At 39.4% G+C, this 27,476-nt stretch overlaps 1 protein-coding gene across 9 annotated transcripts in view; it reads right to left on the reverse strand.

Annotated features, from left to right (window-relative positions):
* KLF12 (Kruppel like factor 12) overlaps positions 1–27,476 on the reverse strand; it is a 532,835-nt gene that overhangs the window by 14,796 nt on the left and 490,563 nt on the right. For all 9 annotated transcript variants that reach the window (XM_027557687.1, XM_027557686.1, XM_027557684.1 and 6 more), the window contains one exon: positions 15,395–15,552. In XM_027557687.1, the coding sequence (XP_027413488.1) occupies positions 15,395–15,552 (158 nt within the window). The remainder of the gene's footprint in view (positions 1–15,394; positions 15,553–27,476) is intronic.

Consider the following 27,476-nt stretch of genomic DNA (forward strand, 5'->3'; position numbering starts at 1 on the left):
TAGGGACTACGACCTTGTATCGAAACTGGATGTTATAGTGTACGCTTGTGCGTTGAAGCAATTTAAGCAGTACAATCTTATAAATAAATTACAATAAGAGAAACTAACTTCACAATGTGAGTAAACTAATTAAGATGATAATAAGTTTGTAAGATATACTGTAATATGTATAAATGAGTCCTGAAAAGATATAATGGAGAGAATCCTTCATCCATCTGCCCTTCTTTCTTTTAAATCTTACCAGAAAATAGAACACTCACTCTAATGTGGTGGGGACAGAAGAGGAGATGAATTTTCCATGTATAGTTTCCTATGGAAAGGGTTGATTTGGACAATAATAGGAGTTGGACATCTATCTCCCAGGATCTGTGCTTCTCTGATGCACAGCTGCTCTGCAGCAGTCTGAATGGTGGTGACAGTAAACAGAATTTCTAGCAGTTTCTTCAAGAATGGTGAATTGTCCTTAAACTCATCTGAATCAGAATTCTGCAAATGTGTTATTCAAAACTGTTTTTCCTAGAAATAGGCTAAAAATAAAATAGCATGCCCATCTTTTTTTTTTTTTTGTCTAACTCACAAATATACTTAAAATTCTCAGGAGCAAAGTCTTTGAAAATGTATTTAAGTATTTTTTCAAAATAATCAGAAGTTTTGCTTCCACCGTCAGATCACCTTTGATTTTTATTGCTTGTATTAATCCTATGGAGTAATAAAATGATAGGAAATGGTGTATTATATGTCTTCATCAATAAGTCTTACTGATTTTTTTTTTAAGTCCAGACATCAAGTTGCTAATGTCTAAGAAAAATCAAAGAAAGAAGATGGGTAACACTACGCTTACCCTGGGGTGCAGTTATTTTAGGCTTTCGATTCTGAAGTGAAGGTCTCTAAGTCCCATGACCAATTCATAAGCCATTTCTACCTTTTGACCATTTTTCAGCATAACCTGTCCTCTTTCAGTTCTTTATAAAAACTGATCTAAACTATGAAAATCTCTGAAAAAGGAAAATGTTAACCAAAACTAATAACAAGCCCTCCAATTTCTTTAAAGGGTCCTGAAAAGATTAAAAAGAGAACATACCCAAAAAGAGGGTCTGTTAATTTCTGTTTGAAAACACTCTTAATTCCACATTGGGGGTTCAAGTTAATACAATTTTTATATCCACAATGGCCTCTGTGTGTGTGTGTGTGTGTGTGTTTATACACGTATATATTCACAAGCATTATTTAAATAATATTCTAATTAAGTATCCTGGGAAAATGAGAACTCTCATCAGGGTTTTTTTTTCTTGGAACAGTCAACAAACTGACTTATTATGAGAACTGCTGTCTCTTTCAATTTTGGTTAAAAAAAGGCTTAAGAGTCACTCAATGCATTTCCATGACATTTACCCAGCAGAAGGCATAATAAAGTCTAAAGAAAACACCAGGTATTGAATGGATTCCCAAAACCCATGAAACAAAAATAACTTTTTCGGGTACCTCCCGTTTCACCATCTGAAATGCTGAAAGGTAAATGTGTCCTGAGACAAAAGACAGGTGCCTTTTCATATTAAAATGACGTGTGAGCAACACCAGAAAAGGAATGTGCAGTTTGCCCAAGCTCCCGGTGAAACAAAACGCCCATGTCCTCACATCAGCTTTTCTCTATTATTTTCTCAAGCAACCAAAAAAACAAAACAAAACAAACCACCTTCTCCAACAGGAAACACAGGCATGTTCTTCAGTGCCGAAGTGTACTTCTGAAATGTGTCCCTCTTTAACTTGTGTAAAGTCAGGGGGGCCCCAGACACTGACAAATGAGCTTCATCACACTCAAGACTCAACATACTTGCTGTGACAATCGGTTTCACTTGAGGAATGGTATTTGCATATGAGGGGAAAAAACACCAGAATCAAGATTCCTATCTTGTCTTCTGGTTTCTGTCACATTAGTTCATAAGAGTTCACAGAATCTTAGATCTGGAAGGAAATCAGGGACTTTGAAAATGAGGAAACAGAAACCTAGAGCTGAGGTTACAGGCCCTTGGCTTGTCCAGGGGTAGACGAGGCACCTGCCTTCTTGCTGGTGTTAAAGAGGCAGAAAATAGCACGGGCTTTAAATGCATGGGCTTCCCTAGTGGCTCAGATGGTAGAGAATCTGCCTGCAATGCAGGAGACCGGGGTTCAAGCCCTGGGTCAGGAAGATACTCCGGAGAAGGGAATGTCTACCCATTCCAGTATTCTTGCCGGAGAATTCCATGGACAGAGGAACCTGGCGGGCAACAGTCCACGGGGTCACAAAGAGTTGGACATGACTGAGTGACTAACACTTGGAATGCATGGTCAAGCGGAATGCATGGTCCAGTAAGGCTCAGTCGCCAATCTGTGACTGGATCTCAGGCTAGAGAGTAAAGCTTTCTGAAACTCCATCCGGACCCAATCCCAGCTTGCTGGTCTATAAAATGGGAATACTCGTCCAGTTGTGAAACTTAGAAATATACGTGCCATGTGCCCAGCAAATGAGAGGTGCTCAGTAAAGGATCCTGAATTCTACAGCTATGAAATTCAAGGTTTTTCTGTTTCTGCCAAGAAATAAAAATAACATGAAGCTAAAAATAAATGTCATTTGTTATTTTTCAGGAAGGAATTAAGATCTGCAGGTAAATGGATGCCAATCCTGATACTGATTTTTCCTAGTAAGTATAAAACTTCTTTATAGGCCACGCAGACCAAATTATTCTATAATTTTTTTGATTCATTTGGTCTTGTCAATTCAGACAAGTGATTAGTATTTTAGCATCCTCCCCAAGAACTGTCTGGACTGAATTAATTGACTTTCTGTTTCATTATGTGTAAACAAGTGGGCCTCTTCTTTCTTTTCCATACAATTCTATAATGAATTTCTTTGATAAGTATAATCTTTGCTACAGTAGATAGCATTTTCCACATATCCCACTTGGTCCTAAGAGCTGTATGGATCTGAATTCATTTAATGTTGACTCTTAACTTCCTCATGAAGTTGCTATAAGCAACCCACTTCACCCAGAGTTAGTATGTAGCAGGTGGAGGTGGGACTGGAACCCAGGATCTGACACCCAAGGTCACAGTCTTAACCATTTTCCTATAATGCTTCTCAATCTTAAATCGCTGCTTTCATAAACCAGAATATCCAGTCAGACCTGGCCAAGCAGACTGAGAGAATATGAATTTCTACTGATAGGAGAGACAATACGTTAACCCACAGGAGCCTAGCCCCCTGCACCTAGAAATAAAATACAAGGGAAGTGAAAAATATCCTATAATAAACATGTACTTCAGTGAAAGCAACAGTTCAAGGTCTAAGGGTGATTCTTTATTTGGCTGTTCTGAGTTTATATTTCCAGGTGCTATGTCTGTCCGACCCTTTGCGATCATTTGGACCACAGCCAGTCAAGCTCCTCTATCCATGGGATTCTCCAGGCAAGAATAGTGAGTGAGTATGCCAGGACCTCCTCCAGGGGATCTTCCCAACCCAGGGATCGAACCCATGTCTCTTAAGTCTCCTGCATTGATAAGCGGGTTCATTACCACTAGCGTCACCTGGGAAGCCCATATTTCCAGGTAGTTAGAGTACTGATCTTCCTGTTCCTGGTAGTCTTTTCCTCAGCTTCTTCTCAGACACCTTCCTTTACCTGTCACATAAATGTTCATTGAGATTCAGGCTTTGACTCCTCACCTGCAGAGGCTCTCCTTGGTACCCATGGCTGCTCCCACAACTTCTAAGGCAAAGATTCCCAAGTGTGACATCTCAGTCTCTCTCCCATGCACCATGGCAGGGGAGACCACATTTTCACTTGGCAGCCAGAAAGCAACTTCCATGTGACCAAGGTGTTATTCAGCATCTACCACTTAGACAAGGTCTGTTCCTCCTTCTGTTTTAGTATCTGGAAACAAGACAACCCTACCTCCTCAGGTATCAGGTCATACATCTCTCCAGCTGGAGAGATTTCCTGGACTCTTTCCTATCTGTTATTCTCTACCTGCCCCAACCTGATTATCATTATATCTGCCAGTTCTGCCTTCAAAACACTCTCTCCAGTTTATCTCCACGAAGATGGTCTGCCTCTTTTTAGAGTCTCCCCACCTTTCAGTGAGCTTCCCAGATGGCTCAGTAGTAAAGAATCTGCCTGCCAATGCAGTAGCCTCAGCGGCCATGGGTTCAATCCCTGGATCAGGAAGATCCTCTGGAGGAGGGCATGGCAACTTACTCCAGTATTCTTGCCTGGAGAATCCCACGGACAGAGGAGCCTCGTGGTCCAAGGGGTTGCAAAGAGTTAGACATGACTGAACATGCATGCACAACTTTTCATGAGTACTAACTTCTACCGGCTGTTTCCCTGTCTTGTGTCTTGCTCCCTCCAGTTTATTGTCTGTATTGTAAGGAAAACTTTCCGAAACAGTGTGATCACTCCACTCCTTGGCACCCTGGGCACGCCTGTAATTAAACCCTCCTCACACCCCATCCCATAGTAACAACAGCTTTCCCACTTGTCCATCATGCTCAGTAGTGCAGTGCTGAGGGTGCCTTTTCTATACTATTCTGCTCTGTGCAAACAGATGCTTGTTGATCAAATGAATGAAACAGCTTGAACTCAAATGCCTCCTGTTCTCTTGAAGTTTAACATACAAGAGTCAATAGAAGAGCAATCCACTTTGTGAAACAAAGAGCTTACTGATTGCACTCTACCCCTTCTACAACCCTTTCCCATTCCAATTAAGTAGAATATATATTTTGTTTGCTTTTTAAATATTTACTTATTTATGTGGCTGTGACAGATCTGAGTTGTAATGCACAGGCTCTGTAGTTTGTAGCAAGCAGGCTTGATTGCCCCTCAGCCTGTGAGATCTTAGTTCCCTGACCAGGGACTGAATCTGTGTCCACTGTGTTGCAAGGTGGATTCCTAGTCACTGGACCACCAGGGAAGTCCCTAGACTATATGTTTTTGAAAGGGAAAGTAACAGACTTTATTTGCAGTAAGTGTCATTTAAAGGTTGAGTCTACAAATAAATATCTCATTTTTAAAATTTAGTAACATGGTATGTGGTGTTAAAATTAGTAACATGATCTGTGATTGAATCTATTTTTTTTTCAAATGAGCATCAATTATTTTAATCTTTAAGCAATGTATTTACTTTATAATTCTTTTTATTCTTAGTGATGAAGGGCTTTTATTGAATTTATCGTAAGCCTTATACATAAATAATATTTTAATAAACTCTTTAATGGTAACTATATTTTCTACAAAAATACAGTTCCTTAATAGTTCCACTAAAGCCACACATGTTCTATTAGTAGTAGTTAATTTTATCATTCAGCAAAATTAAGCCAGGAGGCATAATCTAGTTACTCAGCAGGACATGAGAAAGAACAAGGACTGGGGATATTATTACCCTACTCCGTATAACACAGTTTTGATAGCTGAATGGACAAAATAAACCCAAAAGCAGAGGAAGGAAAATGAGGAGCATGGTGATAAGATCCCACAGTATTTTTAACTTTTCATTGTCACTGATGATCTGTGTGCTAACAAAAACAAAAAATCAACTCACTTAGCAAGCAGTTTATTCAACTGAGGTAATAATTGATAGACTGTCTTAGAAGTCTTTACTTTTCTAAATATATGAAAGAGATGACTTTAGTTTTTAAATAAGGTAACAGTTTAAAATCAAAATTGAATCAAATGTGAACAGCATTCATACTTATATTCAGACAACTGTAAATCTTAGGTTCACTGTGTTTCTAGGTAGTAGCTTTCGAACAGATTAAAATAACTCCTTCATAAATAAAAGTAAGTAAATACTTTCAAAACCTTTTGTTACTGATCTGATTTTTCAGCTTCCTTTTTAGAGCTGGCCCTTTCCTGCAGGTTCCAATGGGTAGGTGATGGTTGTCGCAGCCTTGCAGTTGGGACCAAAGACTCCTTCAGTGCTGCTACAGCAACCTGCATAAGCTCGCTCAGGGCTTTCCCATCAAGTGTTCCCTGACACCACTCTAACTTCAGAAAGTGAAGAGGAACTGAAGAGCCTCTTGATGAGGGTGGACGAGGAGAGTGAAAAAGCTGGTTTAAAACTCAACATTAAAAAACTAAAATCATGGCAAGGTGGCTCAGTGGTAAAGAATCTGCTTGCAATGCAGGAGACATGGTTTCGATCCCTGGGTTGGGAAGATACCCTGGGAAGAGAAAATGGCAACCCACTCCAGCATTGTTGCCCGGGAAATCCTATGGACCGAGGAGCCTGGCGGGCTACAGTCCATGGGGTTGCAGGAGTTGGACACCACTGAGTGACTAAACAGCAAGATCATGGTATCCGATCCCATCACCTCATGGCAAACAGATGGGGAAAAAGTGGAAGCAGTAACAGATTCTATTTTCAATGTGTTTATAAGTAGTAACTCTCTAGAACAGATTAAAATAACTCCTTCATACGTGAAAACAAGCAAATATTTTTATAATATTTATGTTACTGATCCAGATCTCTGCAGATATGGCTCCATTACAAGATTTCAAACCCCTTGCTGTCTTCATCTTTAAGGGGTACCCATTACTATTCAGAGAGCTATGTGCAGAGCAATCACTCAAGAATTGCTCTTTTCATTTAATTATTAATGCTGTTGGTCCTTGTCTTCTCATAGGCTTTCTAACAACTTCAGAAATTTTAGTTGATGCTAAAGACAGACTGGAAATTCCCTGGTAGTCCAGCGGTTAGAACATGCTTCCACTGTAGGGGGCTTGGGTTTCAATCCTTTGTCAGGGAACTAAGATCCTGCAAGCTGTGAAGCTTGGCAAAAAAACAAGACCAGTTCACATTAATGATGAAAAACTTTAAAAATAGACCATTTCAGGACTTCCCCAGTGGTACAGTAGTTAAGAATCCATGTGCCAATGCAAAGGACATAGGTTCGATCCCTGATACAGGAGGATTCTGCACGCTGTGGGGCAACTAAGCCCGCGCCCCACAACTATGGAGCCGGGGTGCTCTAGAGCCCATGCTCCGCAACAAGAGAAGCTACCATGATGAGAAGCCTGAGGACTGCAACTAGAGAAGCACATGTTAGCAACGCAGACACAGTGTGGCCGTAAATAAATAAATAGAAATTTTAAAAACTGGCCATTTAACATCCCCTTAATCGGAGAAGGCAATGGCACCCCACTCCAGTACTCTTGCCTGGAAAATCCCACTGACGGAGGAGCCTGGTGGGCTGCAGTCCATCGGGTCGCTAGGAGTCGGACACGACTGAGTGACTTCACTTTCACTTTTCGCTTTCATGCATTGGAGAAGGAAATGGCAACCCACTCCATTGTTCTTGCCTGGAGAATCCCAGGGACCGGGGAGCCTGGTAGGCTACCCTCTATGGGGTCGCACAGAGTCAGACACAACTGAAGCGACTTAGCAGTAGCAGCAGCAGCAGCTATCTTAATACTTCCAAGTACCTTAATGACCAACTCTAAACAGGTAGGGGCCACTGGCTAGACCTGCATGGAGTGTGGCCCCGCTGGGAGACTGGTAGGTTATTAGCAAACCTGTTGCAGACAGGTATAATGAAAACACAACGAACTAGAAAAAACTGGTTCTATAAAACTAGAATAACAGGTTTTAGAGAAACCAAAGTCTGCCTTTCAGCTCACCTCCTTGTCTACTCCATGACAGCAAAGAGCACCTTAACCCAGGATTCCCCAACTTCTAGGATCTTGTGCCTGATGATCTGAAGTGAAGCTGATGTAACATCAACAGAAATAAAGTGCATAATAAATGCAATGGGCTTGAATCATCCCGAAACCAACCCCCCCTTCCCCTGTCCGTGGAAAAATTGTCTTCCACAAAACCGGTCCCCAGTGTCCCAAAGGTTTGGGACTGCTGCTCTGACCTTTCCAAGGCCTTACAGATGCGATTAAATTATGGAAAGAAATAGCAGAGCTCTGAGCCTGACCCAGCAGGTCCTTAGGAGATATTGGCTCTCTCTCACCACTGGTCTCCGTGTCTGCTTTCAGCATTCCTTCCTGCTAACCATGCACCCCAGATGTCCTCAAAGTCTCCCTGAACCCTGCCCTCATGTCCAAGCAGATGCCACGCCCTGCTCTCTCGACTGCTCCACTTTTTCCCACATGGCCCCTCTCTGCCCACTGCGCTGCTGTGACAGGGACACATCCAAGTGCTCCAGGATTAGAGACGATGGAATTCTATGAGTGAAGTGCCGAGCGAAGGAGGGTGGTCAGAGAGTTTAACAGACAAGGAGACACTGAGGCAGTTTCCAAAAATAAACAGAGGTTTACCAACTCGAGAAGAAAAAAATGGAGGCACCCAGGCAGGCCATTTCAGGAAGAGGGCTAGAATGTGCAGTGAGCTCTGTACAGTCGAGCATGTTCGGAGACTGGTTCGTTTGTTAGTTTTACCCCCATTTTTTCTGCATTATATACATTTTAAATTAGTAGAGTCTGGAGCAAACAGTTGATTGCGATAAGAATACACTAAATTATCCAAACATTTTTTGCCTTGAACCTATTGCTCACATTAATAACATATATCCGTATCAGTATAAGACACATAATTTCAATTCAACAAATAATGACTGGGTCCCTATAATGTGTTAGTCCCTGCATTTACCGGGGCTTCCCTGGTGGCTCAGATGGTAAAGAAGCTGCCTGCAACATGAAAGACTTGGGTTCGGTCCCTGGGTTGGAAAGAGCCCCTGGAGAAGGGAACGGCTACCTACTCCAGTATTCTGGCCTGGAGAATTCCACGGACAGAAGAGCCTGGAAGGCCACAGTCCATGGGGTCACAAAGAGTCAGACATGACTTTGTGACTTTCACCTTCACTGCACTGACTGGGCATGCAGTGGCATTGGTGGTAAAGAACCCACCTGCCACTGCAGAAAACGAAACAGATGCAGGTTCAATTCCTGGGTCAGGAAGATCCCCTGGAGGAGGGCATAGCAACCCACTCCAGTATTCTTGCCTGGGAAAGACTACAGACAGAGAAGCCTGATAGGCTACAGTCCACGGGGTCACAAAGAGTCAGACACGACTGAAGTGACTTACCATGCACACACAGGGTAATTAGGCCACAACTTGCTATATTTATGTTCACAGTTAAAAAAATAGAAAACCTGCGATTCACTGAGTTAAGTAGCTTGTCTAAGCTCACCAACCAGTTAGGGGCCAGAGATAAACTTCTGTTTATTGACTTCAAATTTAGTGCTATTTCTATGATAGTTTCCTATTTCTTTGCAGTTACCAATACGGTGCATACTTGCAAGCTCTTTGGCTAAGATGTGCAAACAACTTATTCGCAGAGGATTTTTTTCTTGAAAAATGTCAGTCTGTCCTTAAGTGATTCATTATCTTGGCATCATTAAGCCTTATGCTTTATCTAACAATGAATCTAGACAGAGGGTCTGAAGTGGAGCTTTACATGGAATGAGTTATTTAAATAATGAAGATGGATGTGAGCATAGAAGCAGCACCCCACCGCCTGAAGGTAAGACCTAGCAACCCCAAGACTAGTGAACAAAGGCCAGCAAGATGCACTGCTGGCACACGGCTCGTGATTTTCTGTGTAGGATTTTATCAAGTCATTTCAAAATCTCATCCAGTAAAATGAGATGCCGAATTGGAAGCAAGAAACAGAGGAATAGCAATGAGAAGGGGCGAGGCAGATAAAAAGTGAAAAAGCAAGGAATCTACGAGCATTTCAGATCACAGTGTATGCATGTGTGTGCAGCCATTTTTGTTGCTGTTGTTCAGTCGCTAAGTCGTATTTGACTCTTGGCGACCCCACTGACTGCAACACACCAGGCTTCCCTGTCCTTCACTATCTACATGCACCATCCATCTGCAGTATACTACATGCACAGGCATTGTGCTGTGCTAAGTTGCTAAGTGTCCCACTCTTTGCAACCCTATGGACTGTAGCCCACCAGGCTCCTCTGTCCATGGGGATTCTCCAGGCAAGCATACTGGAGTGGGTTGCCATGCCCTCCTCCAGGGGATCTTCCAGACCCAGGGACTGAACCTGTGTCTCTTATGTCTCCTGCATTAGCAGGTGGGTTCTTTACTACTGGCGCCATCTGGGGAGCCAATGCACCGGTCATTGAAAAAAAGTGAAAGTGAAAGTAAGTGCAAGTCGCTTAGTCGTGTCTGACTCTTTGCAACCCCATGACATGAAATTACAGCACATGATATTACTTACAAAGGCTTTATTCCTCAAGGGAAGAGCTAAATAATACAACATTTCCTTCATTTGTAAAGGTAAGGAAGGACATAATGAAATAAATAATGAGGGACTTTTAAGTAAAAATTGGTTAGTATTTTTAAAGTATTCATATGAGTTACCTTCCTTGATGTGTAAAATTTAGATACAAATTACTTTTGCTACAGTCAGATAGATAAGAAATGTGACTGCCTTGTGTTCACTACTTTTTAACATTTAGGTGTAGAGTGTTCATATGAATTCAAATAACTATGAGGCAAGACTGGCTAAACAAGCCTCAAAAATTTATTAGAGAACAGGATACCAAGTTGAAAATTTCAAATTATGATTCATTTGAAACTAAATATTCTTACATGTTGAAATGATTAATACTTATTTAAAAAAAAACCCTAGTTTTAAATCTTTATCTTGCCATTTCCTTTCATCATTAAATAATAGTATTTAGCAGAACAGGGACAATCATATCCTTTCAAATGTACCACTAGAGGGTTCCAGCTGATTTCTGGACCCTCTTAAGCCAGACCCAACATCTGGTTGCTGTGCGCCATCTAGTGGCTGTACGAATCAGTGGTGCCTGAGTGTTACTTCCTTGTACTGCATTTTATTTACAGAAAACACGATGGCACACATTTTTGGAAAATAAAGACAGTTATATATATATGTAATATCAAATTTGTAAAACCATTATCTCCTAAAATTCATATTTAGATCATTTGATAAGCAGTAAAATTCTTAAAATCAGAGAAATTCATTGTACATAATAGTTACGTATCATACAGATTTAAACGACCTTTAATTTCAACACAGTGCGATTCATTTAAATACACTGTACATGGCTTCATGCAGAGGAGACATACAATTCAGACTAGTGAATAGGAATAATTATTATACTTGCTGACGGTAGGGTAAATGTGATGGTCAAAATATATTTTTTCCTTCTACTGAATATGCCTTAAACAATTTGCCACAGGGAAATGTTAGTAGGCATTTAAAATATTTGGCCAAACTTCTATGCTATTATCTAAAATGCACATTCATTAGACTAAGTTATTTTTCAGTTTAAGAAGGTACTCCAGCATTTCTTGCTTTATTCTAAATTCTTTATGAGTATGTAGAAAATGAACCTCTTTCACACTCCTATAGATATGTTTAATTTACTTTATATCTATGTCCTAAACAGATGACTGATCATTTACTAAGAAAGCACAAAAGATCAAGTTACAGGCAGAATTAACGTGACTTTCTCAAAGGTAGTGTCTTGTTGCCCCTTGCTCACCTCCCATTGCGTGTGTAGTTCTCATAAGTCATCTGTTATAATCCCATACTTCACATTCATTATTACTGGTCACACACAAATACCTTACTCAATATGCCTGAAGCAAAGGTAAGGCTAAGAGGATATTTGCTAAAAGCAAAGCAAGCCAACCTGAATCCCTACAGAACTAGTGTTCATTTCATTTTGAGCACAAAGTTATGAAATCTTGCACGTAATTATAAATCAGAAACCAGTATGGGCTCACTTTGAACTGGTGGCAGCAAAGCAACCAAGTTTCATTCTTTCTTTTTAAAAGTACTGTTATTTGACTGGTGGTTTAGGAGCTTCTGTCTTGCCCAGTATAAGTATTTCTCTGCTAAGTGGATGGATGAATATGTCATATCTGGGTTTGGGGCAGAAATTTCCCAAGGACTTTTGGGTGGAGCTTTGAGATCAAGAAACATGGATCGGAGGTAGGACAAGTAGGTGGATTCTTAGCTGTAAGTTTATGAATTGAGACCCACTTGGATGGAAGTCTCCAGGACCACATCTGAGTCCTTTTTCCTGAACCTGTTCCATTCAGTACTTGATAAAAATGGAGAAGCTGAAGAAGAAACCTAAAATACTAAAAGCAAGGTGGGCAGGAAGGGGTTCTAAAGTCTTTTCGATTTATTAGAATAATGAGCTCGCATCAATCAAATGGATGTAGTATATACAGTATAAGTTTTTCTAAGGTTTGAAAGGGTATGTGCAGCTCCCACAGCAATAATTGTCCTGTATCTCCCACAAGAGATTATCCAGCCTGGGGCAAACACCTCAGTGAGGGAAAACCCGCCCCTCTCAAGGCAGCCATCATTTGACAGGTTCAACGACAAATACACCACCGCATGCTTTGGTTTAAAAGAAATGTTATTGTTACAAGGGAGGGAAAGATCAGGATTTCAGCAGTTTTTGACATAGATGACCTAACAGAGAAAGACAACTGAAAGCCTTAACTCTATCTTCGCATCTATTAAGAGATGTCCATTAACAAGAGCTCTTACATCAACTAGGGGGGTGAAAACTTTAGAAAACACAATGATATGTCAGAGTATACTTAGAAAAAAGTGGCTGAGAGAATTGAGGGTGTCTGATTTGGAGAAATGAAGATGCCAGTGGTTCATGGCAGTGTTGAGAGGAGCACCAGCGCCCAGAAGTGAAAATTAGTGTGACGGCTGGAGCTATAAAGTAGCCAAACAAAGCATAGCAGACAGTTCAGGGCTGTCAGAGACAAGGACTCTGCCCTCGGAAACATCATCCAACTTGTCTTGCAGAAGCAAAAGCTTTCTGTTACTCGATGAATTTAAGGAGAGGTAGGAAATAATACTCGACCGGGAGCCACTCTCGTTACCAAGGAGACAATGAGACCAGGCGTTGTGTGGATCAAATGAAAGAAAAGGTCTGTTAAGTGTGCAGAAAACTGCATAGTAGGGACTGGTTCTCCGTGAGAGATGACACCCAAGGGATTCCTCTAATGTGGAAATGAACTAAACTCCATGACATCAAAGGTCCATTTGGACCCTAGGAGTCAATGATTTCATCTTATTAATAAGCCACGCTGATTAATTCTGCTTCAGCATTAGAGGTTTATATTGCTTTGAATTACAATGCATACGTCACATTTCCCCCACTTTTACAATATATATTAAAACCTTCAAGATTCAATCCTACAATGCTATCACATTAAAATCCTTTCATAGCATCTCATTAAACCCTTTCTTCTCTTTCACTGTTCACCACTTGGATAATTGAAATAGAGGATGTCTGGTGAAAATGGAGCTAATAGTTATCTCAGAAAGTTCAAGGAAAATAGGAATAACTCAAAATACATGAGGATTCACTGATGAAAGGTCATCCTTTTTTTTTTTCTCTTATAACTGAAATGCTCCCATAAAATGTCAGTAATACAACCTGATCATACTTACTCCTATGATTTGTGTTCATTATCTACTGATAGGATGAAATATGCTTATTCAACTTTTATGTCTATACTCATTCTTGGCCTTCATAAGAAAATTGAATACACACTACCATATATAAAACAGATAACCAACAAGAACCTACTGTGTAGCAAGGGAATTCTACTAAATATTTTATAATAACCTATAAGGGAAAAGAATCTGGAAAAAATAGATATGTGTGTATGTATAAGTGAATCACTTTGCTGTCCACCTGAAACTAACACTTTGTAAATCAACTGTACTCCAATAAAAAACTAACTTAAATATTAAATGGCTTAATTTTTCAGATCCAAAAACAAGAAAGAAAATTGATTAAAAAATAGTGCCTGATAACTTCCCTGGTGGTTCAGGGGTTGAGACTGTGCTTTCACTGCAGGAGCCACGGGTTTGATACCTGGTCAGGGAACTAAGTATCTCACATACCGTGTAGTGTGGCCAAGAAAACAAAACAACAACAAAATGAGCGTCTAAGAAATAGATGAAAACTTCTCCTGGGAGAGCTCAGGATCAGTGAAGAGGGAAAGAGCTGGAATTAAGAAGAAAAGGAAGAAGGGCTGGGAACAGGGAAGAAAGATGGGAAGGGGCAGTTTGCACACTGCGCTGAATTACCTTAGAAATAGCAAACGTATTAACGTGGTAGATGAGCAAGACTAAACTGCAGACTCTATAAAGCTTTTCTGAATTCAAGCAGCATCTTGTGCTATAACATCATCACACACACAAAGATGCCCCACCTCAATGATCAAAATCATGAAAGTCTCTGTAAAGAAAGCTTCAAACAATCTGCTATACTAACATGACTCAATATATGGCAAAGAATGCCAATTTAAATAAATTTGCTACCTCAGCTGGGAAACAGTTCACACAGTGTGGTTACCTTAATGTATCTGAGATGGGAGCACTATTTACATGGCCCCATGGGATCTGTTACACATGAAGCTCCCAGAGGTGGGTGCTGGAGCCAGATTCCTGTCCAGGGTAGTTACTGGACTGGGCTGTCTTGATCTCTGGTATGTTGCTACCAGGAATGCCTATGAATGAATCTCCCTCTTCTCTGAGGTTCACATGTTCCAGTCACCAGTCACTTTTCCTTGAAAAGGTTCCGTAATTGGGGAGGAATTTGGTCTTTGGTCTCTTCCCAGAGCCTCCTATCAGTGGTACCCAAAGGGATCCAGAAAGCAAGGCAGGCAGGGGATGCCAAGTGAGAGACATACATGGTAGAGGATGGATGGGGTGAACAGAGAGCTAAGTGAAGAACCACCAGCTTCTTTCTTGGGAGGGTGAATCGGTGGGAGCGTAGATGTGTTGGGTGAATGGATGGTGACAAAGTCAGCGAGTCACTTGTGATCTCAATTTCCTTCTTTGCAAACTATGAATATTAAAAATCCTCTCCATATACAAAAAAATACCAGTGAGAATCAAATGGAATCATGGAGAAATAAAGTTTTCAACTCCTGGCAGTGTTATGTATATGTCAATCTTATCTCATGTTGTTGTTGCTGTTTATCCGTTTGGTTATTTGGGGGATGAGATCAAGGGGAGAAAAACATGATCTAAGTGGTGGTGAAAATGCTAACTTTAAGAGAAGAAAATGATTTTATTCAGTTTGTTTTGTATGTTACGTGGACATTTTAAAACCTAGACAAGCATTAAGTGGCAACTCTGACTATGAAAAAGTCTAGACCACTGGGTTCACACTAACATAAGTCCTTAAGACACAGAAGAAATACTTGTTTCTAAATTTCACTAAGACTTAAGCCTTTTTTGACTAAGAGAGGGAATGCACCCTGCTCAGACATGATGGGTGAGCACAGAACACTCCAGCACACCCAGGGGTCCGAAGTCAAGCAGCCGGCCCTGTCTGGACTCTCAGTGACCCTCAGGTGAGAAGCCCTGCAGAGCTGTTACCTGTATGTGTCCTTCGATGAGCCTTCAGGTGAGAACTTTTTGTATACACTTTGTTGCAGCCCTCGAAATCGCATCTGTGGATACGCCGTTTTCTCGAGTCTGGGGATTCAGACCTTCTCTGGCGTCTTGTGCTCTCAATACTAAATGGTGAGATTGAACTGGAAAAAGAGAAAGTAGATTTAAATGGTGAGCAAACACAGCACCCTGTTTGGTTCCAGTGCCGTGAGCCCTGAGGCTCGCAGCCTGCAGCTTCATACAGACTCGAGGTCCCAGGTCCACGTTACTGCTGTCACTTTCTGGGACACGTTTCATTGCTTAATCTCGAAGGCAGGCAGCTTGACCTATTTTTGATGAAACACTCCTCGGGAGAGGAAGACATGCTTAAAATAACAACAGAATGAAAAAAGCAAAAAAGTACACGAAAGCAGTGGTGAATGAGTAGATCTCCATCATCAAAAGAAATTATCCGGTGGTGGTAGAATTATCGCCTAAAGTTCTGAACTTGCAAAGACACTTACAGAGAATATTTTAGGGAGACCTGCTACAGACAAATGACAAAATGAATGCATTTAATAAGTAACATGAGGGTCTGAATTGCATGTGACAACACATAAAATCATGTAAAATCACAATGTACGTTTCAAAACAAGTGAGGTTGGGCTGAAAGAAATGACATCAGTACATCAATAACATGACTCATGACAAGCTATTTTCGTTCTGCAAAATGCACCTGACATTTAACTCTTCCCGTTGGTAGTTTTTCACGGTGAAGAATCAAGTGCATTGTATTTAAAGATTAGCTGTACCACATTATGAAAAAAAGTTTTAACTATGAAATTTGGCCCTGACTTGTACATTGTTTAATCTTAATGCCACAGTAGAAAAACAGGATCAGTTTGTAATGTCAGGTAACAGATTAACATGTACTTCTTCCAACATTAATCTCTTTTGATTGAGATAGAAATGAAGAATATGACTCATTTTTTTAAGTTATTCATGAAGTTCTTTAAAGTTACAGTGAAATACAATAAAAAAGCAATCACTCATACTCCTACTATAAAAGATTTACCACTATTAATACTTTGACATTATTTTCTTTCAGCTTTTCCCGGTTTCAAAGTTTTTTAAAATTACTTTTTATGAATAAATCAGTCCTCAAAAAAACTGAACACTACAGATAAAGATAACTTTCCCCCTTTTTCTTCCATCATTGTCCTGATCCCTTGTCCTCCCAGGCAAAATCTCTATCATCAGTTTTCTACAAATCCTTTCAATTCTTTTAAATTATGCTTACTGGTATCTGCATTCATGGAAACTCATTATACCGTGTTTTTAAAGAGACATATAGATAAAAGGCTGTTCACATCATTCTGCAAATTGTTCCACACTTGACTTTTGCTCACTCGACACTGAGGATCTGAGCTCTGTTTATACTGATACAGACACAGTGGTTTGTTCATTTGAAGTGCTATATGCCATAGTGCATGGATCCTAAGATGAATCTTTTCATATTTCAATGTCTCTAACTCAGGATGCCTCTGACATTTGATGGCTGGTCATGGTTTAATTGATTTATTTTATCTTTCTCAGCGGTGTATTTTATAACAGATGGTGTTTTAATCTACCTAGATCAGGAGTTGGTAAACTGTTTCTATAAAAAGCTAGATAGTGAGTATTTTGACCGAGAGTCATACAGTCTATGTTGTGACAAATCAACCCTGCAACTGTAGCATGAAAGCAGCTATAGATAAATGAGTATAAATAAAACAAATGAGTGTGTCTATGTTCTAATAAAACTTTATTTACAAAAAAAATAGTGGACAGTATTTGATCCATGGGCTATAACTGGTTAATACTTGACTCAGATGAAATATGGGAGTAGTCCAATGAACATTCATTCCAGAGTTTAAAAATCCATTTCCTAAGTGATGGACATATAGATTTATTTCTAATATTTTACTGCAACATTGCTCCAGTAAACTTTAAAATGTCTCCTTCCATATGGTGGTGGTGGCTTAGTTGCTAAGTCATGTCCAATTCTTGCAACATTTTGGACTGTAGCCCACCAGGCTCCTCTGTCCATGGGATTTCCCTGGCAAGAACAGTGGAGTGGGTTGCCCTTCCCTTTGCCAGGGGATCTTCCCGACCCAGGGATTGAACTCGGGTCTCCTGCATTGCAGGCGGACTCTTTACTGACTGAGCCACCCAAGTTTTCAAAGCATCTTTTCACTTGTACAAGTAACAGATTCAGTAGCCAATGCTTTATATTGTTAGCTAAGATCAAATATAAATGACATTTATCTGCCTGTATCTTAAACAGTTTTGTGCAAGATTTCTATGAAGTTGAAGGAAAGAACATACAGGATGGCTAAGCCACTTTTTCAGCCTTCTTACCACTCAATGAGGCTTGGTGGTTTTCCACATCATTGACTCAGGGACTGGAGCTTGGTTGTGAAGAGAGTCAAAACAGTGTGACTGGTCTTTCCCATGAGAGAAGGGCTTTAGTCACTCCCAACAAGGTATGTTCTGGCATAGTGTGTGATTCTTGTGAACAAATTGACTCTATATGTGATAATAAGGCAACAGTAATTCACTTCTTGACTATTTAGTCATAAAAACAAATATGGATCTTGTCACTGGGGGCCTCACAAATAGAAACTTTCGTGTTGTGGTATGTTTTACACCTTTCAAATCGAGAATATGACATAGTATTTATGTCCCTCAAGTTATAACATAAAGCCTATAGTAAGAACATTTTGTTTTGTACAATGCTTTCTATGCATCTATACAGAAGTCTAAATGTAACAAAGTATAATCACACACACACATATTGCTTGGCCTGTTGATTTTAGCTATTTATTCTGCTATGTGTTCATATATGCAGAGAAAAGTAAAAAAAAAAAACCTAAAATCAATACTCAGTAACTACTAAGCAAGTCTATAAGGGACCAGGAAGGTAATGCTGCTATTCAGTCAGTCACTGGACTATATGGCGGGCAGGGAAGAAAAGCAGGGCTACAGAATGGCGGGAAACCACTTCACTCAGATTTCTGAATTTACATCAAAATTGAACACATGTTCGGTGGATGGCCTTAATGCTCTACAAACTTCATACCGCGGTTTTCCTCATTTTAAAGTGAAATGTTTTAGGACATTATAAAGAACAACTATCTAAAGATATCTGCATGATGATGATAAAAATAAGAGGTATGTGCATTGAATAAATGGACCCAACCAAGCTAACCTTAAAATGGCATTCAATGGGTAAGACTTCCCCTGGTTCCCCTTTTTAAATGGCAGAGATACCCTCAGATGTCACACAACCTTACGCTAGCCTGTACCTTTCAAACAAGAACTACTTATTTGATCTCTTTGTAGAAAGGCAGGTAAATGGGGCTGAAGTAAAAAAAAAGAATCAGAAATGCAGACGAGCTTCAAGAACACAGGAAGAGGAGAGAAAAACCCAACTCCACGGAGGACTGCTGCTGTACTGGGCCCACAGCACGACCCTGGGGTTGGGAGACATGGCAGCTGGGAGATAACTGGACTGGGTGTTTGGCCACGCCAAGTCCACGGCAGGAAATCTGATAGTTAAGATGCTGGTACCAAGTACTTTTGGGTCTCTGGAGCCAAGAACATTGTGGGCATTCAAGAAATGTTTGCTAAATAGAATGACTGAATAGTTGGATGGATGAATGGATTAATGTATTAAGTCAGGTATTCTTAATTCAATATAATCAACCAATTAATTAACCTTTAATTGGTTAATTAATCCTCACCAGGATCCTTGGACTTCAAGTCTTCTGATAGTGCTTACTGAATTCCTCTTACTTTCATTTCCCTGTTTCAAATTTTATTTTTTTCATAATACATATATTTTATTGAGGTACAGTTGATTTAAATGCTTCAGGTGCATGGCAAGGTGATTCAATTATACATATATTGTTTTTCAGATTATTTTCCATTATAGGTTATTACAAAATATTGACTATAGTTCCCTGTGCTATACAGTAAAACTTTGTTGCTTGTTGCATATCTATTTTTTTTGTTTCATATTTTAAATGCTGTAATATACAAAGTGGTGACTGAATACCAGGGATTCTGGGTAACCATTAAAATCATATGTTCCCATGAGTGTCTTGGTTCTTTGCTCTAACTTGAAGAGAACGGCATTCTAAAGCACGGCTTACAATTAAAATTTTCAGTGAAATTAAAATATTCTGCCCTTTCTATGCTTTCTGAGCCATGCGCCCTTTGTTTCCACAGCTTTTAAGGTATCCCCACATGCACTCACACTGACTTGTGTGCTTCAAAAGTTGGCCTTGTTCTGAAGAATGGAAATGTGCAAAAAACTACTGCCTATGCCAGCAGAGGATTCTTCCAATAATCCTTAGTAATAAGCTTGGTATGATGAAAACGGTCGGGACCATTCAGCCACTGAACACAGTCGCTAGTGTGTTCCCAGACATTGCACTAAACACATCCACACAGTTCATAAAGAATAACTAAAGGCCCACTCCCTTCCCCAGAAAGTTAGACCATTTAGAGAAGTGAATGAACGCCCGAGAGGGCCTCACAGGCACTGCGTCGTAATAATTAGATGGAGAGAGAACAAATGAGTGAATCACACCTTCAGTGACACAATAGTCCCACTTGGAATGGTAAGTTAAATTAGAACGAAACCCAGAGAGGCTCGAAAAGTCACATCCAAGAACAGCTCTATTTAAATAGAAGGCACCACACAGCTGCCATGAAAGGAATGAAGGTTAACTGTAATCAGCAGGTAATAAAGGCCATTTGTCACGTGTGACCCGAGAGCAGTGAGACGCCCTTCACTGAAATTGGAGTTTCTACAGGAGTTAAAAGGAAAAAGCCAGGACAATCTTTTAAGACTGGGAAGAGGACACACACATCCTAAATTTTATTTTCTTTCTTTTTTTTTCCCATTTGTTGCTTTTTCTTTTTTTTTTTCTTTTTTAACTTTACTATATTGTATTGGAAATTTTAAAACGAGCAGAAAACAGAGGGATGGAAGGTCCTTCAGCAAATTCACACACATCATCTCAACAGAACATCAAGGAGGAGGATTGAGGATAACAATGAGAGCCGACACTGCCAGAATGCCTGCCATGGGCCAGGCACTGCTCTAAATGCTTTAAGCTTCAAAGTAGCTCTTGGAGGTCAATATTATTAGTACCCTTAGTTTACAGATGAGGAAACCGAGGCAAAGGGAGGTTAAGATCAAGGCCAAAACAGAGTGGGTGACCACACCAGGATCTGAACCCAAGGACATCAGAATCCACCTGAGTTATTATGCTCTACTCACTTGGGTATTTAGGAATATAAACCACATCTAATAAAAGATGCAAGCATGAATGCATGCTAAGTCACTTTAGTCACGTCTGACTCTGTGCGAAGCCAGGGACTGGAGACCGCCAGGCTCCTCTGTCCATGGGATTCTCCAGGCAAGGATACTGGAATGGTGCCATTCCTTCCTCCAGGAAAATCTTCCTGACCCAGAGATTGAAGCTGCATCTCTTAGGTCTCTAGCACTGGCTGGCACGTTCTTTACCACTAGTACCACCTGGGAAGCCCCATAAAAGATAAAAAAGCAACAAAATAACCTGAATCATTTAAATTTCCCGTCTAATCCTATTATAGAAACAACAGTACATAAAAGCATTCTTAAATGTAGTCTGCTATGATAAAGCATACACTTTACTCCTGAGAATTTTAAACTATTTTATAAATACTGCCAGTGGAGATACACAGTGTAATTACTTACTATTAATCTACCTTAAAAATACTTTCTTAACTTTGTAAAATATGTATCTTTCCAGGGAAATGTTTTTGAAGATTGAGTTTGGCAGTGATATGCGATTAAGTCTTCCTCAACCATCAAGACCAGAGAACTTGTTCCTTTCCTGCCATCTTTGTTTATTTACAATGGTACCAGAAAGTGTTTCGAATTAGTTGCACAACAGAGTTACCTTAAGGGAAGAGGGCACATTCAGTTTTAAAAGTATATTTTGTACTGTTTTCCAAAGCTTGTTTTAAAATGATTTTCAGTAGAATGTAAATATCACCTACGGGAATTCTGAATCAGCTGCTGCTGCAGAATAGACGGAAGTGAGAACCACTTCCTCGTTAGTAAATCAAACACCACATTGGGAATGAAATATAGAGGCCACAAGCCAAAAAATAGAGTTGATGAGAATTTCAGTTAACCAGGAGTTACATAAATCTTAGTACTTGAGATTCTATTCATGTGGACAAGCCAGACACATGTAGGTTTTTGCAGGCTTTTTCTTAGCCAGCAGATGGCTCTCAGAAGCAGGAATCTTCCTATTTCTCTTCCATACTATCACAGACTCTCTAGCTTCTATCAAACCATGTCAAGGTCTTCAATGGGATATTAATTAGAGAAAGGGGGTTATTTAGATACATTCATTATCCAGTCCCCAGAAGCGTCATTCTAAGATAGCACAAATCCACTGATTCACCATTTTTGTTCCTGCCCATGGATTTCCCTGGTAGTTCAGGTGGTAAAGAATCTGTCTGCAATGCAGAAAAATCTGGTTCCATCCTTGGGTCAGAAACATCTCCTGGACAAGGAAACGGCAACCCACTCTGGTATTCTTGCCTGGAGAATTCCATATACAGAGGAGTCTGCTGGGCTACAGTCCAGGGGGTTGCGAAGAGTCAGAAGCAACCGAGTGACTAACATTTTCACTTTTCATTCCTGCCCACAGCTTCCTACAGAAAACTAATTTTGAGCACACTGAAACTGTAAGATTAGAAGTTGCCAATCTTTCCAGAAGCTGTGACAAAAACATTACACCACTTTACATTCAAATTTGAATTCAATAAAAATAAATCCATTTTCACGAAATGTATAAATCAAGAGTAATACTTAGATAAAAGATGTTCAAAAGCTGACATTTTTTCATACAAACAGAATATGTGCAGAATTTATTTTGAATTATTCTAATAAATGAAATACCCTACTAATTAAAAGACTGGTTCACTGGTTTACCAATGAACTTTTTGTAGGTGAGTCTGTAGATAGATTTATAGTATATCATGATTTTCCTTAAAAATAACAGCTGCTACTCAGTAATTTTAATCACTATCTAGGACCATTAAAATACTCAAAACTGTTACAGACTCTGCTGTTGTTTTGATTCATCATATTTTAGCAAGTAAGTAAGATCATAAGCTGTTTAAGCAAAAGATAAAATAGATACATGGATAAATAGAAAAAATAAATTATTAATGGCATCTGCTGTGATTTGTTATATAGTTAAACTTGTATGATGAATTCAGATTACAGGCTGAAAGAGGATTTTTTGTTAAAAAAAAAAAGAGACCCATCTCAGATATACAGTTATCTATTCAAAATAGTTTCTTTGGGGGCAACACTGTATTCATTGTAAAGATTTTTTCCCATAAAATCAATTCATAATGTAGGATGGAACAAGAGCCCTGAAACAAGTATAGATTTCTGAATTATACTGGACATGGAACAGAAGACATAAAACTTGTCAAAATATTCAGAAGAACATTTCCACAAAATTTCTTCAAGAAACGTTGGGGTTTAAATTATGTTTCACGCTAGGAGTTGTAGCTCAATGGATCATTTAAGCCTTAAAAAAAACTTTCTATGTCTGAACAGGATTAAACAATCAGAATGCCTTTAAGGCGGGTGCTGTCTTCCCGAGGTTGGCACAGGCCTTACCACTGTTGCCTTATAAAGACAGCGCTATGCATTTGCCTGGAAAATCCCATGGACAGAGGAGCGTGGAAGGCTGCAGTCCATGGGGTTGCTAAGAGTCGGGCACGAAAGAGCGACTTCACTTTCACTTTTCACTTTCATGCAGTGGAAAAAGAAATGGCAACCCACTCCAGTGTTCTTGCCTGGAGAATCCCAGGGATGGGGGAGCCTGGTGGGCTGCCGTCTATGGGGTCGCACAGAGTCGGACACGACTAAAGTGACTTAGCAGCAGCAGCAGCATGCATTTGTCTTACAGGTGTGGTCTTTGAGCCCATCTGGATTTGAGACCCTCTAGGACTGTTCTCTTTATTTTATTAAAGATAAACTTTAAACTCAAGAATGAAGATGTGGTTATATGCATGCCTCTCTAGAAGCTGGTATATCAGCAGGTGCTGGGAAGGCTGAGGAGAAAGAAAGAGAGGAAAGAGCTGGGGGAACACAGTCCATCCCATGAGGACATTCTCAAGGGTGAACACTGATGTTTGATATAAACACGCTAACTTTTCCATATCAGAAGGATCTTCTTATACGACAGATCCGATCATAAAGAAGTTGTACGGATGTGCACTAGGTGAGGACAATATATAATAAGACTTGGTGTTTTAAATATTAAGACATATATAAAATGTTTGAAATATGCAGTTCTTATGAGTTATTGTAATGCAATCATAAATAAACTTTTTAAGTAACCATCAACACAGCCTCCATCTATTTTATGCTCATCATTAGCAAGGTCTATGTTCCACTAGAGATTTGTTTTATTAAAGAGCACCAAAATTATACCAGTTAATATCTGGTATTTATGCTTACATAAATTATTGAAACAGTTTTTAATTAGTCATACAGGGATACATAAATAACATGGCTAAGTAGAACTCATTAGTAATATCTCACTTGAATTTTTTTTGGCTATCTGGTGCCACAAATAGGCATTTGTCCGACCATAAAATGTGTATGTATTTGAATTTTGGAGAATACCAAAAATCTTCCCATCTAATGGAGGAAATATTTTACTTGTTTTTATTTTCCTTCTTGAAACTCAACTTAATCTTTGAGTACTCTGCCAAACTGATGTTATAAAAGTTAGAAGGTATAGTAATGTGACCCAAATTTATACCTGAAAGACATTAGAAGATGAGCAAACCAGGGCTCAAAAAGTTAATTAAACTAACCTATGCCAAACCCACACAGCTAAACCGTAGTAGAGCTGGTACTAGTCTATTTCCTGACTCTTCAAGCTAGGCTTCTCTCACTCTTCAATAAAACTGGAGAAAGAGAGAAAGAGCTATGTTATAATCTTTATTTGGTATGAAGGAAAGCCTGCTTGGCAAAACTGGAATATATACATATACACAAATTTTTTTTTCATCAGATAGTTAGAACTAAAAATCCCCACCCTATTTACGTTTTTGTTATGGCTGCCAGGAAACTCAGCCACATTAGCCTAGGGCCTCCTGTGTTTATTCCACATTCTAATGATACAAAGTAATTCTTAAGTGTTTGTCCCATAAAGTTATTTCTGAACTAGGTCAAGTATTAATGATAAACAAGCAAAAGAAAACAAAAACAGAACATGCTGATCTTAAAAGAGGAAACAATGTGAAATTTGAATCTTCATTTTTATATGCAGACTTCTAAATTAAAGTTTTGTGATCAATAAGCTCTCATTATTATCTTTAAGGAAAAAAAGAAAACAAGAATCCTATTTTTTGTTGCGACTCCTAGAAAAAAGCATAGGCTGTGATCTGAAAATTTACATATGAATTATAGCTTATTATAATTTATTATGCTCCCCTAGTAGCTCAGACAGTGAAGAATCTGCCTGCAATGTGGGAGACCTAGGTTCAATCCCTGGGTCGGGAAGATCCTCTGAATGGCATGGCACCCCACTCCAGTACTCTTGCCTGGAAAATCCCATGGATGGAGGAGCCTGGTAGGCTACAGTCCATGGGGTCGCTAAGAGTCGGACATGACTGAGCGACTTCCCTTTCACTTTTCACTTTCATGCACTGGAGAAGGAAACGGCAACCCACTCCAGTGTTCTTGCCTGGAGAATCCCAGGGACGGGGGAGCCTGGTGAGCTTCTGTCTATGGGGTCGCATGACTGAAGCGACTTAGCAGCAGCAGCAGCAGGCTACAGTTCACAGCATTGCAAAGAGTCAGACACAACTGAAGCGACTTAGTACACACACAGGAAGATTAACCTAGAATAATGTAAACCTGATACAATGTCCAATATATCTTAAAGTTGGGTTTCTTCTTCCTGTTTTTTTTTTTTTTTGGTTAATATCTGTATTAAGATGTAAAAGATCTAATTCACATACCATAAAATCATCCCATAAAGTGCACGATTCAGTGGCATTCATTATATTCACAATGTTGTGGAACCATCACCTCTATCTAATTTCAAAATATTTTCATCACCCCCAAAAGGAAACCCCATGTTCATTAATGCATTCCACACACCCTCTCTTCCTAGGTCTTGCAACTACTACTCTAATTTTCTGCCTATTTATGGATTTGGCTATTCTGAGTATTTAATAGAAACAGAATCATAAAATTTGTGGCTTTTTGTGGCTAGCTTTGTTCCCATAAGCATAAAGTCATTAAGGTTTATCCATGTTGTGGCATGCATCAATAGTTTATTCCTATTTTTTCTTCAAGTTTTATTGAAACATAATTCATATTCAGCCCTGTATAAATTTGAGGTATACAGTATAATGAATTAATTTACATATATCATGAAATGATTAATACTTCATTCCTTTTAAAAGCTGAATAGTATTTCATTATACAGACACACCATATTTTTACTCATTAGTTGATGGACATTTGGGTTGATTTTACTTTTTGAGTATTAGGAATAATGCTGCTATGAATATCTGTTCAAGCTTTTGTATGAACATGTGTTTTTTTTTTTTTTTTTAATTTAAAAAAATTTTTAAGAACACATAATACATGCAACTTTACTTAAATGTGAGAGGTTAAATTATATCAAAACATCCCTACATAAAATAATTATGTGTATTAAGCATTTTCTATCTTTACTTTTTAAATTTTTTTTTTTCCACCACAGGTATACATGTGTTCCCCATCCTGAACCCTCCTCCCTCCTCCCTCCCCATACCATCCCTCTGGGTCGTCCCAGTGCACCAGCCCCAAGCATCCAGCATCATGCATTGAACCTGGACTGGCATCTCGTTTCATACACGACATTTCACATGTTTCAATGCCATTCTCCCAAATCTTCCCACCCTCTCCCTCTCCCACAGAGTCCATAAGCCTGTTCTATACATCAGTGTCTCTTTTGCTGTCTCGTATACAGGGTTATCATTACCATATTTCTAAATTCCATATATATGCGTTAGTATACTGTATTGATGTTTTTCCTTCTGGCTTACTTCACTCTGTATAATAGGCTCCAGTTTCATCCACCTCATTAGAACTGATTCAAATGTATTCTTTTTAATGGCTGAGTAATACTCCATTGTGTATATGTACCACTGCTTTCTTATCCATTCATCTGCTGATGGACATCTAGGTTGCTTCCATGTCCTGGCTATTATAAACAGTGCTGCGATGAACATTGGGGTACACGTGCCTCTTTCCCTTCTGGTTTCCTCAGTGTGTATGCCCAGCAGTGGGATTGCTGGATCATAAGGCAGATGTATTTCCAGTTTTTTAAGGAATCTCCACACTGTTCTCCATAGTGGCTGTACTAGTTTGCATTCCCACCAACAGTGTAAGAGGGTTCCCTTTTCTCCACACCCTCTCCAGCATTTATTATTTGTAGACTTTTGGATCGCAGCCATTCTGACTGGTGTGAAATGATATCTCATAGTGGTTTTGATTTGCATTTCTCTGATAATGAGTGATATTGAGCATCTTTTCATGTGTTTGTTAGCCATCTGTATGTCTTCTTTGGAGAAATGTCTATTTAGATCTTTGGCCCATTTTTTGATTGGGTTGTTTATTTTTCTGGAGTTGAGCTGTAGGAGTTGCTTGTATATTTTTGAGATTAGTTGTTTGTCAGTTGCTTCATTTGCTATTATTTTCTCCCATTGTGAAGGCTGTCTTTTCACCTTGCTAATAGTTTCCTTTGATGTGCAGAAGCTTTTAAGTTTAATTAGGTCCCATTTGTTTATTTTTGCTTTTATTTCCAATATTCTGGGAGGTGGGTCATAGAGGATCCTGCTGTGATGTATGTCAGAGTGTTTTGCCTATGTTCTCCTCTAGGAGTTTTATAGTTTCTGGTCTTACGTTAAGATCTTTAATCCATTTTGAGTTTATTTTTGTATATGGTGTTAG

This window comes from Bos indicus x Bos taurus, chromosome 12 (genome assembly GCF_003369695.1).
Source record: "Bos indicus x Bos taurus breed Angus x Brahman F1 hybrid chromosome 12, Bos_hybrid_MaternalHap_v2.0, whole genome shotgun sequence".
Lineage (NCBI taxonomy): Eukaryota > Metazoa > Chordata > Mammalia > Artiodactyla > Bovidae > Bos > Bos indicus x Bos taurus.